At 42.9% G+C, this 20049-nt stretch overlaps 1 protein-coding gene across 1 annotated transcript; it reads right to left on the reverse strand.

Annotated features, from left to right (window-relative positions):
* Window positions 1-697: 697 nt before the first annotated feature.
* Window positions 698-8161, reverse strand: GREM1 (gremlin 1, DAN family BMP antagonist). Its single transcript, XM_041397643.1, has 2 exons — window positions 7899-8161; window positions 698-1387 (listed from the first exon to the last, which is right to left on the reverse strand). Exon 2 carries the CDS (start codon window positions 1384-1386, stop codon window positions 832-834), a length of 555 nt encoding a protein of 184 aa, XP_041253577.1. The 5' UTR covers window position 1387; window positions 7899-8161; the 3' UTR covers window positions 698-831.
* Between the last annotated feature and the right edge of the window lie 11888 nt (window positions 8162-20049).

Consider the following 20049-nt stretch of genomic DNA (forward strand, 5'->3'; position numbering starts at 1 on the left):
ATAGCCTAGTATATAGTTTCTTTTTAATTTATGTAATATATGACTAGGTATATAAATTAAAGCAAAACGTAAACAGAAGACAATATCTCTTCCTCTGTGTATGTACCTTTCCTTTTCCTACTCCCTTTTGTGTTCTCCCTGTCTACTTGCTTTGACCTTTTGCTTTCTAAGTTGCTGTAGATCTGTTTCCCATCCACCTATACTGACTTTTCAGCACTCCCACGTTCCCCCATTGTTCTCCAGACATGGCTTTTGGATTACAGCTATTTTTCTGAAGAAGCATGTTACAAACTCTCAACACAGCTTCTATTTTCAGTGATGGCTGTGCTACACTTTAAATTGCTCTTTGTCTATTTCTTATATAAGAATAGATTATGCCTTGAAATATATTGTCCTCTCGCTTTGATGTTTCACATAATACAGTAAAAGCAAATAGCACAAAGGTGAACATTCGCAAAAGCCACAGCTCCACTTTCCCAGCAAGCGGCAAAATTGTGAATATACACATGAATTAGGAAACCCAATTCATGAATATGGGTAATAAGGGGTTTTTTAATGTCTCATACCCCACTGTTTTTTGGGGTTTTTTTTGTAGTGAACATTCATGCATTTGCTCATCCATACCCATTTTCTCCCTTACACACACACACATGCATGCCCTTTCCTTACATGAATTTTTTCTTTCTTTTTGGGCGGTTTTGCTTGTTTTAGGTAATTCACTAGGTCCCTTTCAGTTTTGCCCAGCCTTGAAGGTAGGCTAGTTCATGCCACTCACTCTCATGCTGGCAGTGATTGCATACAGTCAGAGTGCAATTGCTGCTTTTTCTCAGTTTAGTCCAAGTCAATAGATATACACCGGCACTCCTTAACTCGGGTGATTCTTTTTTTCTTTCTTGGGGGCTGAAGCTCGGGGCAGTTGAGTGTAACAGTCATAGTGGTGAATTTCTTGGGCTTGCAGAAGGAACAAGACTGGAAGGAGCCTTCTTCTTTACGGACATGCCTGGGGATATAGAAGGAATTGCACTGGCCATAGCAGAACCTGTTGATAATGGTACGACTGTTGCAGCCTTCTTCGTGGATAGTTTGTTTGAGGGGCTGGGTTTTACACCAATCCCGCTTCAGGTACTTGCGCTCAGTGATGTGCAATGCCTCCTGGCTGGACTCCAGCACCTCTTCAGCAGGCATCGAGGTGCCTTTTCCTCGCTCTCGATGCCTGGAGCCTGACTGCTGCTGTGTCTGCATTTGCTCCGAATCATTGGGCTGATCCTTGACGGGAGGAGGGATAGCACCTTGAGATCCACGATTCCTTTTTCTCCCTTCGGCTGCTGGCAGCAGAAATCCCATCAGAAGAAACAAGGCACCGATGGCATACAGTGTGCGGACCATCCTGTGTGAAGGAAGTTGAGGAAATAAAGCACAGTTGTGGATTTCAGATATCAACAGAAGCCAGGTATGCACTAAATTCTCAGTTCCATAAAAAATGTGTGCACACACACTTATAAAACATAAGCATTCAAGCCTGTACCAGCTGGAAAGTTGTTCCCAAATTACCAAGTGATAAAAGCTTTCAAATAGAGTGATTGAAAGTAAGCCCAAACAGAATTTTGTTTGTGTGTCCTTCATCTTTTTCCAGCTCTTTTTTCCAAGTGCATTACCCTAGTTCTCATTCCCTTCTTATAGCTCACTGACATATAGGAAGATTGCTCCTGACTTACAATGGTGGAAGTGATGAATTTTATACTACACAAGGATTCACTTACATGACACAGCCATCTACAATACCAGAGGGCTAAAGTCTTTGTCTCAGCAGATGCGGTCTAGATTTGTGCTCCCTAATCAAACTCAGAAACTTCATACAGTATATAATGCATATATTGTATATACCTGCAGCCAGTTTTACAGCTTCCCAACCTCTGCCACATTGCACCTCTAAAGGGGTCCCATGTATCTGAGTGTAATGATGCTTAAGCTGAGAGATGTGCAACAAGTCAGGCAACTAGCATTAAAGAATATTTAGGTACAGGTTAAAAGAGATGTGTCTTATCATTTCAAACTATGTCCTCTCGCGCATTGCTCTGAATCCTTGATTGAAGTAATGGAGATGCAATCACGGTGCTAAGAATTTTTCAGATCCCTAAATTTTATTCATTTTACACAGAATGGCATTGTCAGAGGACAGCAGAATTTTGTAAATGACAATAAATATCATAGAGTTTGTATAACTCTTTGATGTCATACAAAGACCACTTCAGTGCAGTTAAGTGGAGATGATCAGGTCCTTCAAAACCATATGGCTGCTGCAAACCTAATTATTGCATAGGAATAATTTTCCTACTTATACTTTCTTCCCTTATTCCACCATTTCTGATGCTTCCCAAATCTGAGTTCTTGAGACTGTTCAGCCACCTTAAAACACCAACCAGCACAGAAGAAACTCATCAGTGTCACACTTCCCCCTTCCAGAAGCACCATGGTTTCCAAGTTTTTCTGAAAGGAGTTATGTGGTAGCAAGACTGACAGATGAGGGAATAAATCTCTGAGGGACCCTCCCCATGGAAGCATGGAAGAAGGCACCAGAAACGAGCAAGTAATTGCAAGAAAACACTGTAAAACACTAAAATTGTGAAGAGACACAGGCATTAAAAAGGAAAAGGACTGTGAAAAGAAAATGCTAAGGAAGTAATTGTTTTCTACCTGCTTGGAGTGCTGCAGTTGTATCCCTCGTTTGACTTATCAGTATGGAAAAAGAATAGCATTTGAATTGAAGAGTCCTTCTTGTGTTACTACCCAAGAAACCACGGGCACTGTCCTGGACGGCTTCATCCGCTCTGCCTGAGACCACACAGCTAGGCAGGAAAGCAGCCAAATGCCAGTGCTGTGAGGGCCACCTAGAGACTCAGCAGAGGCGCAGGGTAAGTACTATTTGCTGTAAAAAATAACTGCTAATTTCTCAGTTATTAGGTCTTTCCAGTCACAAGGAGAAAATAAATGTTACACTGTTCAAATAGCATTTCTCACCAAATGGACTGGGAGAGGAATTCCTGAAGTAGAAAAGGGTCATAGGGGGTTCTACTACATTCAAGGAGTTGCTTGTGGATCTAATATTTTTAGTGTTTGTCAGCAGATTTTTAGAGCACCTAGAGTTCCTGATATATCATAGATGTGTACATTCTTTTCAGTAATATATGTACCAGCATGTCCTGTGTTTGGCAGTCAAGGAAGGGGTGTAAGAATGATACAATTGGTGACACCAACAGACAATTTGGAAGGGCTGCTGCTAGTATCTAAATTAAATATGGTATGGAACATGCAATTTTCACAACATTAAGGCTTTGATATAGACAAAAATAAGTTGGGAATTTCAATTTCAATTAAGGAATAATGCAGCATAATTTCAAGTGTCAGCCTGGACTTCACATTTGCTGTTTTTTCCTAATATCTATTACAACCTGAATATTATTTAAACATGTTTCAATTTTTTCTTTAAAATAATTTTTCAGAGAATTATTAACTATTGCTTATTCCTTCAAGAGATCAGAATGATTTCTTCCCAAACTATTCTTATTTCTCTGGTGAGTGTATAGACACCCTATTTTAATAAGCACTTTATTTACTCAACATGGTGCCAGAGTCTTAAAAGAAAAAAAAAAAAAGTGTTTGCATGAAGTTGAAAATAAATTGCTAGGTTGTAAGCAGTGCCAGAAAACTTCAGGTGTTTATTTTATTTAGTGTCCCACAACTTGGATGAGGTTCCACCAACATGTATATTCCTGGACTACTTTTATTTTTTAAACTGATTAGCTACACATTGTTTTCTTTCTTTTTTTTTCCCTCCATAGACATGCAGTCAATGACACAGCAAGGTCTAGTCCTTCGAAAATGAGGTGTACTCTGGGATGGGAATCTGGGGAAAATTTCATAGTAATATATACTACTGTAAGGTCTGTGGCCCAGATTCATGCAGCTTTATGAAGCACATGCTTATCCCTAAGGAAGTGCAAGCATGTGTTTCAGTGTAATCCTAAACTGGGAAGAAGGTAATTTTTCACTGGCTTGGTTTCCAGCCTTAAAAGTGGAAGCTGCATTACATGCTCATAAAAGAAATTGTAACTCAAATGAAAATTAGCTACTCAGCAGAAACATTTCTTATGGTCACTTCCAAAACACACACCTAAAAGTAATCCAGAAATTTAGGGATAAATACAGGTTAAATTCAAAAGGGGATATTGTGAACTTCAAGATCTCCACAGCAGCTAAGCAGGATCTTTTTTTTTAATAACTGATTAAAAATTTATTTTAAAATTAAGATTTTAATTTTTAAAACGAAAAATACAAAAGAAAATGAGGTGATATGCCTCAGGAAGGAAAGCAGCCAAAATGCAGTATGGACATCCTGCAGCACCTCTGGTCCCAGGGCAATCAATGCTTTTGCTTATGAGAGAAGATGACACCTTTGCTTACATTAGGAAGTGAAGTGGTTCATCTATCTATGAGTTAGCCGTTGTGAATGTTTCTTTAAGAGGGTTTTTTATGATTTAAATAAGTGAAACACAGAAGAGGACAGTAGAAGTAACTACAATGAGCATTACCATACCCAAAGTTTTACTGAAGAGAAATGTCTCCTGAAGTAAATCTTTTTCTCCTCATTACAGTCATAATTCTGCAGAAGTTATAGCTCTGCAGCTGTGAGAATCAGGCAGTAAAAGCTTATATTCCATGTTTCTGCAAAATTTTCATTAATTGACACTAACTGACTGTTACACTGGCATAACCAGAAATCCTTTGGAGAATTCATTTGAGAATCCTTTGAACAAACAGATAACCATAACCAAAATGATCAATTCCCTCATTTCATTCAGATCCAGAGAGATATGGCAGAATTAATATTTATTTTTTAAAAGTAACACAATACTCCAAAACTCTATTCTTTCCATATTTCACTGCTGAGTTCCACTTTTCATCATCTGTAAGCTCTTAGTCCAAAAGCCAAAAGAAGTTTTATTGCTGACTTCAAACAGGAGCAGAATTGGGCCCTAACATTCATATCACTTCATATGTGGTTTATCTAGAGCCTGAGATCTCATCATCTAAAACAGATTAAGAAACGTGTGGATTAATACTAGCAACTATTGAGACAGAAATGTAAATGCTTTCAGGTTTACTATTTCATACAATTAGGCTGTAATTTTTTTCATTTATACATTTTCTGCTACTAATTAAGGATCTCCACATGTCAGTTCATAGACAGAATTTCCCTATGAGTTTCTAGGCACAGTCAGAAAGTTACTACTGACATTTTCAGCTCAACACAACTTGTTTAAAAGATCTGGATGGAAACCTGGTTGAAATATACAGCAGAATTTTCAGAGATCTTAACAGGTCTGTAACTTCATCTGTAAACCCCTTTTACTAGGAAAATATTATGAAGAGCCATGGACTCCTGTGCTTCACAAGAAACATGAAAAATAATCTGATGGAGAACTAAAAAAAAACCCAACCAACAATTATTTGGTGGACTTCAAATACAAGCCAAAGAAAGACACAAAACACAATCCCTTTGACTACTGTGAAAATAGAAGTGGTTTACGTCCCGAAGGATTAGAATAATTTTATGCCTCACATATTACATCTGAATTACAGAAACACTCTTATGTAATGTTTTCATAGTTCCTAGATCTGTATTTTTAAATATTAAAAAAGCATAGTAATGGCAGTTCCCAGAAAACTGCTTCTTTTTTTTTTTTTTTTTTTCTGAAATCAAGACAGCAAAACTAACATCTGTGTTTCATAGAATTTGGATATGTTTACATTTTAGAAAATTTCTTCTTGAGAGTCATAGAGATGGAGGGTTTTGAGACCTATAAGGAGTGTAGACAGCAATTTTCAAACAAACAAACAAACCAACCCTTGAAACCTTGAGAATTCCCCGTTTAAGAAACTCTTTTTCTGCAGGACATCCTATGGGACCCCCGGGAAGCTGAACATCATGGTGGCCACGGCTGGTCCAAAAGCCGAGTCTGCCTTGCCTGAAGACGCCCAGGCAGCCTGACAGCTGCAGCTTCCTAGCGCCAAACTCCCTCCAGACACATTTCCTCATGGAGCCCGAAAACAACCCGTCTAGCTTTGCTCCTCTCTCTGCCCTGCCGTGCGCGCTGAAAAGGAGAGTCTTCAGCAGAGGCTACGCATTTCTGGGTAGCACTGCCGAGAGAAAAAAATGAATGCTTTAGCACTGAGCGCTGAAGGAGCAGAGCCACGGCCATCGGTGCCTTTTGTCACTTACACACGGACCCAGTGCACGCTGGCTGGTTATTCCTGGGCTGGCCGGGCTCAGAGAGGAGCGGGGCAGGAGCAAAGCGCTTCTGCAGCTCACGGGTCGCCAGGCTGGGCTCAGAGGATGCTGAGGTTGGGGGGGGGGGGCACTGGCACTGCACCCAAAAGTCGCCGCTCACAAAACGCCCGACTAAACTCCTGTCAGCAGCAGGGAGAGCCCAAGGCGCGCCGGTGCCTCAGAGCCCCATCAATGCAAAAGGAGGTTTGTGTCTCAGCCCTGGTGACCGAAACGGCCTTCGCTTGCCGTTCTTTCGCCGAGAGGAGCCACGAGTGGGACCCCAGGAGTGAGGCCGCAGCTGATGGCCGGGGAGGGACGCGCCTTGCCAGCCCCGCACGGCCGGGGGCGCCGCCGCAGCGCCCAGGCCGACGGGGTAACACGGGCTAGCCTGGCTGCAACGGGGATGGCCGGCTGCCGTCAGGGCGGGGAGACCGCGGGCTTGGTTTGCCTTGGCACGGCCGGGAGCGACTCGGCCCGGCTCCCCGAGGGCGGGGACGGTCCTGGCGGCGGCTGGCGACACCGACCGGCTCTCCCCACGGGGCACGGCCACCGTCTAGGTTAACCAAACGAGGATGAACTCGCTGAAGGGACTGCCAAGCCGGGGGATCGTATTGAAACAGACGGGGCAAGCAAGCAAGGCGTCCTGCGGCAGGGAAAAGCCCTGCGCCAAGCCGCGGCCCGTCCGCGGCCGCGGGGCCGGCTCTCCTGCGGCCAGGCCGAGGGACCTGGCAGCACGGGCAAGAGGAGCGGTGACCGACGGAAGCACGGAGCCGTCGGCTCGACAAAACTCCCGCGGCACCGAGTCAGGTGGGCGGGCTGGGCGGAGAGGCGGCGAAGCGCCGGGCGCAGCGGTGCAGCCGCGTTCCGTCCGCACGGTCCCGCCCCGCCCGAGGCTGCGCGGGGAAGGACGCGCGGTGCTGCCCACGGGCGCGCTGCCGGTGCGGAGCCTCCGCTCCGCGGCACCCGACGCCGTGGGCACACACCGAGTCTCCCGAACGGCACGCACCCCGCCCCGGGAGCTCCTGAGGTACCAGGAGCACGCTCCTCCGAGGAGCAGAGGTTTGCAAAGGCGGGCCAGGACAGAGCCGGGGGCTGAGCGGCCTCGTAGAGGGCAACTCGGCGGGACGAGATGGGATGGGGCTGGCACCTGGGGATCTGCCCCCGCCCCGCTCCGTGCAGAGGCCGGGCCGGGATTTTTCCGTGTCTCGGGTGGGCGCCGAATCCAATTTGTCGGGAGTGATGCTGTAGGCGGAGATGAGAGGCAGAGCTAACGGGGCTTTTGCTGTCCCCGTGCTTGTGAGGGGAAAGAGATGTCACGGTGCCCTAATCCCCAGCGCTGCGGCGGAAAGGTCGGCGCGCCTCACTCCCGCGGGCGGGAGGGTTGGGCGTCACCCCCTGCAAAACCGAGAAGCCCTGGAGTTTTGCTAGACACCGGTGAACAGCTCCTTCCCTTGCCCCTCTCTGAAGGTAGGATAGAGAGCTTAAAATTTTGCCTCCCACAGACAGTGGCCGAGCTCCGCAGCTGCCGGAGCCGTTCGCGCCCCCGCTGTAAGTGCGCGTCCCAGCTCACCTGCGCGGCGGCGGCTCCGCGGCGGGGCTCGGCTCGGCTCGGCGGCTCCTCGGCGCTGCCTGGGGCTCTGCGGGGCTCTGAGCGGTGGGTCACTCGGTGGAGCGGGTGGCGTGGGAGCCCGAAGCTGCCCGGGAGTCCATAGAGAGAGAGAATGTCGGATCCTGCCTACAAATTGCAGCAGCGCCGAGCTGTCTCCCATTTAAATGTCTGCCAGCTGAGATCTGCTCTCCAAGCCCCTCCAGATCATTGGACAAGCGCCTCCAAAGCCCGTGTTATCCGCCCCTTTTAACACTTCCATAAACTTCCACCAGGGAAAGCTTTCAGTCATCCAGATAAACACTCGACTACTTTCCTGTCTTCAGAGAATCGGTGCTAAAGGTCACCACCCCAAGGAATTGTTCCTGGAATGCACAGAAAATTCACATTTTCCATCCCCATTAAAGTATGACAGTTAAGAAGAATTAAATCCTCCCCCCCTCCCACCGCCTCCGCCGCCCTTCCGTGCACGCCGGGCGCTTCCCTGCCCGTGAGCCGGCCGGGCGAGTGGGCCCGCTGCGGGGAGCCCCTGACCGCCTGCCTTGGCCGGGAGGGAGGCAGCCACCTTTGCGGCCCTCCCTCTTGCAAATTGGCCTTCTGAGGTTCTGCAGTATGCCGGGAATTTCGCAGCTTTGGAGAAAAAAGCCTCTGTGGCAATGTCCGTATGCGGGGGGGGGTGTTAAACCGTGGCTTCCGATCCGCAGCTCCGCGGTCATGGCTCTGTATCACTGAGGGTTTGTTTTTGGGGGGAAGAGGGAATTTGTCTTTTTTCTTTTTTTTTTTTTTTTTTTTTTTTGTCCCTCAAGAGGCGAGACACCTCGGGTGTCCCATCACTGTGTCCCTCGGGGGGCGGGGGGCTCCTCAAGCCTCCCGAGAGGGGCGAGGAGGGCGAAGGAGCGGCGCGTCCCGCCGAGGCTGAGCGCGGAGCCGTCGGGGCAGAAACCGGCGGGGGCCGAGCGTTTTGCGGAGCCAGCCCGTCCCGGCAGTAGCCGGGAACATCTCTCTGCGCTGCAGCTGCCCGAAGGCGTACCCCGAATCTGCAGACAGCGTCGGGCTGAGGGCATCGAGGGGCAGAGCCCTGGAGGGCGGACGGAGGCCACGCTCCCTCAGTGCTAGCTGCAGCCCGTCCTCCAAGTGCTCCAGTGCCCGCGCTCGTCTCTTGCGGGGCTACCCACAGGCACTGCGGGCAGGAGCAGCCTCTGAACCACGGGCTGACTTTTGGGCTTGCTGATTAAGCGGAGGCGTTTGTCAGCTGCCCCTTCCAGCTGCGGGCGTCACGCAGTAGAAAGCAGCGCTGGGGAAAGCTCTGCCCCGGACACGAGCGCTGCAGGTGGTGCCGGTAGGTCTGTGCGGTACGAGTTACTGCCCGGGAATCAAACCAGCCCTCCTTCTCGGTCACCAGTCAGCACCCACCCTGGACCTCAGACAGACCCGGATCTCACCTAGGAGGCAGTTTTACTTGCAGGTGGGGAAGACGAATTAAAATGAAACGATTTGCTACATTAGGGATGCCAGAGCTACGCAAGACGCCAAGTTTCTGACTTCCACAGTACTTAGCGGTAGCTTGCTCTTTACTGTGACCGATACTCGGCTTGTCTTAGAGCCTGAGTGCTTAGCAAGGTAGTGATTAGGCCAATCACAATAATTCACACACATTTAGCGACAACTTGTTAAAAAAACAATCACTTCAGTCACAGGGCAAGTCACCATAGCGCAGTGGTAGGTGGCAGCATGAGAGAGAAAATGAGTTGCTGTGCAGGAGCCACTGAAATTCAAAGACAATTAATAGGGGAAGGATTACTGGCAAGGAATTACAGCAAGTGACATCTATATGGGTAGGAGAGGCCTAGGGAATTTGTACTATTTTGTTTGGTTAGGTTTTTTGTACTCATAAAAGTGCTATTGTTTTTATTTTATTTTACTTGTTTTAAAGTAATTTGTGTCCTTCGTGATTCCAAAGAAAAGGTCGCAGTTCCCACCTCTCAGTATGTTGACAGACTTTGTGCTCTTTTCCATTTCCTTCTGTGTAGCAGTTGTATTGAATTGAAAGGATCTATTCAGTCTCTTCTGCTCTCTGCCTCTCACTCTGATTACCAGCCCCAGGGAGGCTGGGGCGCTGCTCTGCACTTTGGTCCGAGCTCCTCTCGGTGCCCACGATGGCACTGCCACTGCAAGCGCTTTCAGGCACTGCTGCAGGCAAGCTGCCTCTGCTGTATTTTTCTGGTTTGTCATTTACATGCCACTCTGACACTGGCTTTCCTAGATGATATTTCTGGGCAACAATTGCAGAGGAGCTATGTGCACTTAATGCCTTACTGCATTCAGGGATCTAGCCAGAGCTGGTGATCTGGACTAGCTCTCACTCTGACTTAAAAGCAGACTAGGAAGCACTTTTGGAAGCAGGTCCTGGTGTAGAAGTTGTGTTCCCTCATCAAGATCCAACTTCCTTTTCTTGCAGCTGAATATCCTATATCTTCCCATTTGGTCTCTTTCTCTTAGCTTAATCCGCAGTGTTGAAATGTGCACTAGCACCTTGGGTCAAGCAAGACAAGTGTTCAGATTTCTTTTGACAGTTGGAAAATAGAATTATTTCTGCAAGTATTTGCTTGCCCAGTCACAAAAATACAAAAAATAAATTTGGGTACCAACAAGATAAATAATTTCAGCTGCATCTGGACTGAATGAAGGTAGATTTTTAAAAAATATTTTTAAAAGGACATTAAAAAAATGTTAAGTCTCTTTTTATTTGTTTGAGATTGAGGGAGGCAGGGGGAAAGATGTCTTTTCCCCTCATCATTCTTTCAGGTATCCAGAATAATTTCCAGCTTGGAAGATTTCTGCTGGAATCTTTAACAAAACATTCCATGGGTTTGCTCCAAAGCTTCAGCTGTGCTGGTTAGATCCCAACCAAAGACTGGTTTAAAAAAGCACCCAGTGCTGAAAGGGAAATACTTCTTCCTCCTAGCGTACCCAGGCTTGAAATTGTGTCGATTCTCATCAGGGCTTCTAATTGGAGCTGGAATACTCATGGGGAAATGTTGTCTAATTATTTAGTATTAAAGAGGCCTATGGAAATGTGCATGGTTTTGTGGTATAGGTATAGATAGGTTTGAGATGAAGAGCTTTAATATCATTGGGTGGTAGTGGTGTGTACTGTGAACCTGACAACTACAACTACCTGCTTGGTCTTGTTTTGCTTGTTTTTTGGTTTTTTTTTTTGGTTTGTTTTATTATTTTTTTGTGTGGTTTTTTTGTTGTTGTTGTTGTTTGGGTTTTTTTTTGTTTTTGTTTTTGGGGTGGTTTTTTTGGTTTTTTTTTTTTCCTTTTTTTTTCCTATTTCCTCGTTTCTTGCTGGTATTCACTGAATGAGTTGTTCTTTGTTTTAATGGAACAGTAAGAATTGTGTAAGCTTAAAAAAAGTGCTGTACTTAATTCTTGCAGAGAAAAATGTTATTGGGCTGAGCTCCTGCGTGCTACTGCTAGCTTGGAGGGTACTCAAAGAATCCTCACTGCCAGGACAGTTGGCACCTTATTAAAAGTCTTTGCAGAGAAGCCAAAACTCACAGGGGCCAGAACATCTTCTTGAGTAAATTGGAATCATTTTTAATGACTCAGTAAGTGATCTATGACAGTTGAGAACCTGACCCTAATACACCTAGAAAGCCAGTATCTTTCACTCCTAGATGTGTTCCTCCAGGTCAGAAGTAAGGCAAGCTGTCCAACAGAGACAGGGCACATCTGAACTGCTTTGCTTGGTATTTTAAACTCCTCTGTTAAGGAGAGAAAGGAGCTTGGTTTGTCTCACCAACACAGCAGTAACTTTTTTAGCAGAGCTGTAATGAGTCTAGAACAAGCACTGACTCAACTCTTGCTGAGTTTCTGGTGGTGTACACTGCTGTCTTCCTGACTTGGTGGATAAGATCAGCATTGTCTCAAAGTGATTCATGACTTGAGGCCAAAGCAAGATATTGGTAGTGTGTGTTGTGTGGGTCACTTGTGGAAGTGTCCATCATTACATTCCTGCTGAGATGTGTGAGCCTCTCTGCTATATATGGGAAGAACTCTTTGTTTTGTTATAGAAAAGAACTGATACTCAAAGAATCCAGTTTCAGGTGGATTTTAGACACATCCAAAAGTAATGGATAAGAACTTCATTGGAAACCAGCAAGGAAAATGGGGTTTTTGCTTGTTATTTCAAACCTAAGTAGGCAAACAATAATAGCTGGCATTAGGTGAGGGAAGGAGATGTGCATGTTGGTTTCATGATGGCATACTGACACACCAGGCCTGTTATTCTTCTGCAGGTACTCTCCTGTTTGTTCTATTGCAGATGATTATATGAAAAAACCCTCTAAGTAGCATTGTGCTTCATATCAAGCCTTATAAAGTAGTGCCAGAAAAAGCTGAGGTTATGCTGAGTTAAATTCTCTTAAAAGGTACTGGAAAATCAAGTTTAAGACTATGCTTCATGTTGGCAAGATTCTTTTTAAGTAAGAAATTTTAATCTCTCTCTTATTTGAGTTTTAGAATTAATGTCTGTATGATGGAGGTTGGAAAATACTGTACTTATTGGAAAAGCAGTATTTTATATTTGGTTTGACAGAACATCAACTTTTTAACATACAGATTTCCATCAGCTGAATGAGAGAAAATTAATTAGGGAAAAGTGCTCATTTTGGGGCTAGGGGTTTTTTTGGGGTTTTTTTTTTTTTTTTTTGTTTGTTTGTTTTGGAAAATGAAGTATTTTAGCTTTTTTTACTTTCAAAGTATTGCTTGATCTAGGAATAATTTGAAAATCCTCATAAATAGGACATTAGAAATCAAAAGAATAAATGAGTTAAAGAGAAAATCTTTAAGCATCTAAATAATTTACAAGTCTTGGGTTCTGCTCTGAAAAGTATGATGTCCTGGTATGCTTGAAAAGCTTTCTTGTTCAGCATATACTGCATGTAGAGTCAGGTTGTGGGCTTGTAATGATGTCCACACCTAGGAGCCATGGTCACTCACCAGCATTCCACTCTGCTATGTGATGCAGACAGAGAAGAAAAAATATGTTTTCTGGCCTCGAAACACCTACATACCTAATACAATCCATATGTGACTATTTTCTAAAAGCTATTTAGAAAAGCTTATTTTATTAGGATGAAGTTTGATTGCTGAAGAAATATAAACTTTTATGCCAAATGAAGAAATATCATACGTCAAGCTAAACTGTTTAAACTCTTTTCACAATTTTTCGATGCATCTTCTGTACTTGATGACTATAAAAGAATTTGCCAAGAAAATGAAAGTCATAAAATTCCTCTGCCTTTGTGCATTTGCTTTTCTGTTTCTTTTGTCTCCTGAAGCTGTAGGAGGTGTTTGCTGACATGCTTTGCTTTCAGGGCACTTCTGGAGCAACGTGATGCGAGAAGTGACTCAGCTAAGCAAATTGAGTTTGTATGAACATCAGAAGCCCTTACAGTATGAAGCTGTAACTGGGAGTTATGAAAAGAGGCATCTAAGGGGCTCAATGTGTTCTATACATACGTATTTCACTATATGACAGCTATGAAATATAATTCCCAGTTATGCTGCAAAACTGAAAAACTCCTTTCCCGAACCTTACTGCGTCCCAACAACTTAGACAGCTTAGACAGATTTCACACACTTTTAACACATGAACAGATATCTCGTGCACAGTTCTGGGAAAATAAACTCCTTTGCTTTTTTCTTGCTGTGATGCAGGACAGCTTGTTGTGTGACCACCTGTGTTTCAGGGTGTTACCTGTGGGGGATTCTGTGCAGCACCCGTGGAGCACACAGTGTCAGTCTGGAGGGTAAGGTAGCTAGCGGGGAGTCAAGAGATCTGTCTAGGGCTTTTTTCTTTACTCTGCCACTTTTGTCTGTAGTGAAACAAAAAAAGAGTAAGAGAGACGTGAAAGCTATTTTATTATGTAAGGAGATTTGCAAGGCGTTTGGTTTGTTTTGTTGTGGGTTGGTTTGGTTTTGGTTTTTTTATTCCATTGCCCTCCTTTCAAAATTGAAATCTTATCTGTTCTTTTTGCTTTTCCTGGCAATAGCCATGTAAAAACAGAATACCAGATTAAAAAAAAAAAAAAAAAAGTATGTAGCTTTGCAGGAATGAAAGAGCTGAAGCTTTTTTTTTTTTTTTTGGTCTGAGACAACAACTTAGAATTTCTGCATTTTACAGCTGAAATCCAGTGTGATAAAAAATGGCTGCTATATTACAGGAAGGAAAGAACTCTGTTAACTGTTGTACTGTTGCAGCATCAGTTGCTCCACTTCTCAGAGAGAATACTAATGGAGGTGGGAAGAAACAAAACTCTTCCTCAATGCCATTTTTATTTAGATGGTCTCTCTGTCAAGAACAGGTATGAGGGACAAATTCACCCCCACCTTCATCCTTTACTTTGTTTCAGTCACACCAATTTTCTCTTGACTCCATTTCCCCACCTATAAAACTGCAGTAGGGAACAGAGTTTTCAAAGGAATCATTTTGGCCTAAGTCCTTAAAGCTGATTGGGTACCAAACTTGTGAAATAAGCAATTTATAAGAGGAGTTGAGAGAGTTCAACACAATCTGGAAAGATGAAACATACCTTTTTTAACTTTCACATACTGTGTGTCTATGTGCTTGAATGCATCCATTTTGAAATTTCTAAATGCTTTTAAATAGGGAAGAAGGCCTTTTAACTTCTGTAATTCTCCCCAGTTTAAAAAAAAAAAAAAAAAAAAAAAAAAGGATATTTCCGGTGAATATGCCAAGTTTTCACTGTCGTGGACAAAAAAAAGTTTAAAGGCAGACAAAGAATTGTTTAACCAGTTGTCTTTTCCTAAAAGAATTGCTGGTTGACTTGTATCATATTTTTACTATATACATAAATGCAAACTGATAGTTAAGTGCTTTGGTAAGAAAGGTGGATTTGTGCACATACTTCATTTTTTTGCTGAACTTAGATTCGGACCTGAATCCTGCAGGGGCTTGCCAGATGCTTGACTTTTTGTTTTCAGTGGAACTATTCACAGTGTATTATGTGAAGCACACACAACAATCCAAGAGACTTGAGTCAGGTGAGCCTTGCTAAATTATTTATATATAGCTCTTTACCCTGTTAAAGAACTTTCTAGTTAGGGTGCATATTAAAATGCTAAACTTTATGGACTTCAGGATTAGATATACAATAATAACAACATACAAAAATAGACTATTTTTTAAATCTGTATGGTTACCAAAAATTTACTCTTTCAAAAATTGCCAAAAAAAAAAAAAAATCACTTCTGGGAAACTACACACACGAGCCTAAGGCCAAATCTTTTTTTTATATTTCCAACAACTGCTCTGTTTTGCTTCTTCTGTTTCCTTGTCAGAAGGATCCTGTTCAGCTTGTTTGGCTAAGGGCAGTTGGGTATTTATTCATTGATCTCTCATTTCTTGCATTATCTTGAATTCTAATTAGAGTTTTTTCAAGTCCTATTACTTCACTCTCCAAACATAACTCCAACAGACATCACTCTTCCTTTCTGTAGAGCTGTTCAGAACCATGAAAGAACTGTCATCTTAAATTCTGGGGCTAACCACACCGCCCAGCAGTTCTCCACCAGCTGCTTTCATTGGCAGTTTGATTGAATGACTTTTCCCCTCCTCACAACATGTGATTCCAAGTGCCTGAAAAAGTGTTAAGTCACTTGATGTTAGGAGAGATTCTGTAAATAGGACTGGGAGCAGTCCTCTAGGTGTTTGTAATTAATCAGGCTCCAAACACTTGGAGGTTTTGGATGCACTTATAAAAAGTCTAAAAATGTAAACAGTTTTCTTTGCTCTCCCCAGGAAGTCTTAATGCACTAAAGACGTAAGCGAAGAAGTTAAATTGCCAGTGATCAAATCAATTACACTTCAGATCAGACTGTGGCAGGGCTTTTTGGTTCTCAACCAGATGGAACTAGACTTCTTGTGAAGGAGGTATTATTATTTCTTGTCAGGGTTTCAAAATGAACATAGGAATTCACAGTAAAAAAATTACTTACTTTTTTTTTAATATATACTAGAACACATAGACGAAAGACTCCTCCGGAGCTGATACCACTAAAAGTTATCAGACACACTAAAAAAAAATCACCTTAGCCATTTCTTATTCTTCTGATCTGACAAAAGAGAGAACATAAATGAACAGGATATTCTCCTGTGCTGCAAGGCAAAGAAGAAACCCTCATTTTTAATATAGTAAGTCCTGGGATTCAGAATTTATGAATTCTTTTGGCTGTGCCTTTCTTATAGGCTGAAGTTTTTACATTAAGAAAGCTATGATGTAAAAACTTACAAGAGACAAAGTACAGTGGTTTTTATCTTGATGCAGTTAGTACTTGAGATAAATCCAGGCTATCTGGAGGCAGAAAGCATTTTTTTATCCTGTGGAGATCGGACAGCTTGTTCAGAAAGCCTCTGTGCATTAGGAGGGGAGGTGACTGTTGTAATCAGGTGTAACCACCTTCCCAGGGAAAAAAAATCCCACCATAACCAAATGTGATTTGTTTGTTTCTAATTTGGAGAAGTACTTTGTAAAACCAAGTACTTCTGTGGCTTAGTCTTTGCAATCAAATTATTTGTTTGATTTGGAGTCCAGGTCCCTCTTGCTTTGAGTACACTGCCACCAGTTTATGTAAAAGCTTTGAAAAACCCTTCAGTACTTGGACATAAGTATTTTAATAGGGCAAATTCCACCTGAAACCACCTTGAAGAAAGTTAGTCATGCTCGTGTGGATAAAAAGGTTGTGCCTTAACTTCAGTGCTGAAAATGCTTATAATGTGGCACCTCTTGCTATAAGGAGATGTCTGTTAGGAGTACTAATAGTCCAGTAGGCTCACTGGAGCTCTTGGTCAGCAAATCCCATACATTACAATGATTGCAAGATTAAATTTGTCACTGGAATGCTAGTAGTGAGTAAGGAAGTGGAGTTTTTAAATGTTTCCTTTTCAACAGATGCAAAATGATCTAAAGGTATTTTTAAAGTTACTAGAATAAAGAATGCACAGTCCAGCAAATGAACTCTTGCTAGTTTCCAAGTCTTGCTAAATGTAACATTCTTCCAAGAATTTGGGTAGCAGCTAAATACATCTTTCCCGAAGGAAAAAAAAACAATACATAAAAAGTGAGTGAAAGGAGGCTGGTGGTGTTTCAGGAATGAGAAAAGAGAAGGTGTCTGTCTACTCACTGGAGGCATTCAAACCAGCACCTCCAGAGGTGCAGCCTCTTAGCCATGAGGCTGCAGCTTGTTTGTGTGAGACCTGAACCTCCCCTGCTGAAGTGGTTGAACAATTCAGAAAATAATTAAACCAAGACAAGGAGCCAAAATTAGCCATCTACTCAGGAGGGTGGGGGTGGGTGGTTGGCTTGGTTTTGCCATCTCTCAGACTACTCTTGTATTTTTGTTAGGTACCCAAACACTCCTTGATGACTAGCTGGAGCCCAGTTACCCTGTCCTTCCTTGTGTTCAGCCTGTCATATGAACCACTAGGGTGACAAATTGTGTTCATTCTTGATTGTCTTCTCTAGTGTCATTAGAGCTTTGATTCTTTTGCCATAACTCTTACAGACACTTTTCAGTTTTTTTTAATTAAACTGTCTATGTCTGCTGTGGTATTTCGTGCAATGCCTGGTCCTGTAGACATGTGTGAGATGAGCAGCTGCCAGGCTTGCTCCCTCAGGGAATATAGGGGGAAGAATTGCCAAGTCTGTGGATTCAGGCTGGGTTTACGACTGAGATAGGTGTAGAGCTGTGCGGCTTCACTGGGTCTCAAACAGTCCTAGGCATGTATAGAAGGAGGAGTTCAGGCACCTGAGGTACATGATCACGGGAAGGCATAGCTGGGCATAGCCTTTAGCTGCCTGAGGAATCAGGAAAGAAAGGCAAGGTTTGAGGAGCATGTGCTTGGGCTTTGGTGTTTGCTTTGGACATAAGTCCAGCTGTGGGTACTTAGGCCTTTACTGGAGACAGCACTTACCTTCTTCACCCATCTTTTAATTGGAAATTATTCCCAGTTTTGTAAACCTCCAGATGAAGAACCTCCAGATGCACAACAAAACAGACACAAAAGGTTTTTTTACAAGCAGCTGATATTTTAGGATAGGTTTATGAAGGCCTTATCTTCAACTTTGTGGATAGTTCTTGTTCTTTTGAAGGCTTAAAGGTTGGTGCTGAGAATATAAAAACACAGCAGAAAATAGTCAATGTGGTTAGAAATTTGAAAAATAGCCTCAACTACTAATAGATGTATTTTTGACTGAAAGAAATGTGTATAATTACGGCACATCTTGCTTGCCTGCTGGATAACTTCGTGCTCAAGACACTACCTGATAAAGAGTCTTTCAAGACATCAAAACTTCAGAGAAGTAGCCACCAGAAAGGCTGCAGCAAAGCTGTAGACACTGTGAGATTAGCAAGATGAAAGCTATAAAGAATCAGAAGGAGGACATACTTTTCTGCTTTTTTACCTGTGCACACATACATTACCCAGGCATGCACAGAGTCCTGGGTCAGCTCAGTCTTAGGGTTTAGGGATTGAACCAATAGCCAGGGTCCATGCATGAACTACAGCTGTGCTTATCTGTTATAACATTGACTTTTAAAGAATTTACTTAAATTCTTCCTCTTTTTTTTTTTTTTTTTAAATTTGGTCAATGGTTTATACAGCATTAAAAATAGGTTTCTTCAAGTGCCATAACACAGTTTTCAAGTCCATAAATCTTACAGCCATTGCACTACTCTTTGGAATCAAAATTTTGCAATTCTCTTAGTCACTGTTGCAGCATTAAGAAAGGGAAAAAATAACCAATGGTGAATTATGAGTACTTCTCTGGATGGCCTAACCTGCTCTTTCATGAGCCTGTTTTGTCCATTTAGAAATACAAAATGTCACAGTGTGGTATTTTATATTTTCAGTGTAGAAAGGTGTTTTCTATTGAGTTGAGGAATCAGAACTGCGTTTCCCCATACAGGCTATCCCACTTGAATTTCAGCCACTTTTAGAGAACTTTGGGGCATTAGAATACAGATATTGCACTCAAATAACTGCTAGGGTTTGAGGGTTTTTTGTGTTTCTCAGAATAAAGAATTAGTTAAAAGATGTCTGAATTCAGCATCAAAGCCATATGCACCTTCTGTGATCTAGCAGATATGACCAGACCCAAAAATCCCTGTCATCTGTAATGGAGATCTTCAGTGGTTCCCCGGAAAGTAACACTGTCATATGGTGGTTAGGTTCAGAACAAAGGTCTGGAGTAAAAGGAGTCAGTGTTTATACATTTAATGGTCTCTAGCTAAATGACACTAGGGAAGGAGGGAAAGTTTGAGACTAGTAACAAGTATCACTTTTTTTTTTTTTTTCTGTGCTTCTTTCTTTGCCTCACTCAGTTTACCATGAAATTCAGCCACTGACTCGCACCACTGTTTTTCTTGGAGAACAGAGTAGGATGAAGAAACAGTGATTAAATATAAAAGACAACCATGCATTGCATTAGGAGCTGCATTCTGTGTGTTTTGGTAACAGGAGCTACAGAGGAAAATGAAAAAGAGGTGATTGAGGTCTACCTAATCTTTAAAGTCTGAAACTCTTCTTAATTCCTACCATGTCTGCCTCTGCCCCACATACAAATACAGACCTCATTAATAAAATAGGATTTTTTTAAAGCTCTTTAAGTTCCATTTGATAATGCTACTGCCATGACACTCGTATTTAATGTTTGTTATGCTCCCATGTGTTGAACACATGGTTAGCAGCTCTCCCAACCATCAGGACTTGTATAATCACAGCAAAGCCATCATCATCATAAATAAAGCAAACATGACAACTGAAACTACATATTTCCTTCTCATGGATGGTAAACTAGGATGGTAAACTGGAGCTCAGTGCCATTCTTCACCTAATAGCAAAAGGCTTGAGCATGGTAGACCTAGGCCATGAGTGTACTTGGAAAATGGTTCATTTGACCTTTTAATTTTCTTGTATTTGAAAATCTTGGCTTAGTTCTCAATCCTACCTTAGTCAGCCACATTCGTGAGTGACAGGGGCCTTCATGATGGCAATTCCACATCCTTTGCCTACAATTGTTTTTAT

This window comes from Onychostruthus taczanowskii, unplaced genomic scaffold, assembly GCF_017590055.1.
Source record: "Onychostruthus taczanowskii isolate IOZ18803 unplaced genomic scaffold, ASM1759005v1 scaffold1, whole genome shotgun sequence".
Classification (NCBI taxonomy): domain Eukaryota; kingdom Metazoa; phylum Chordata; class Aves; order Passeriformes; family Passeridae; genus Onychostruthus; species Onychostruthus taczanowskii.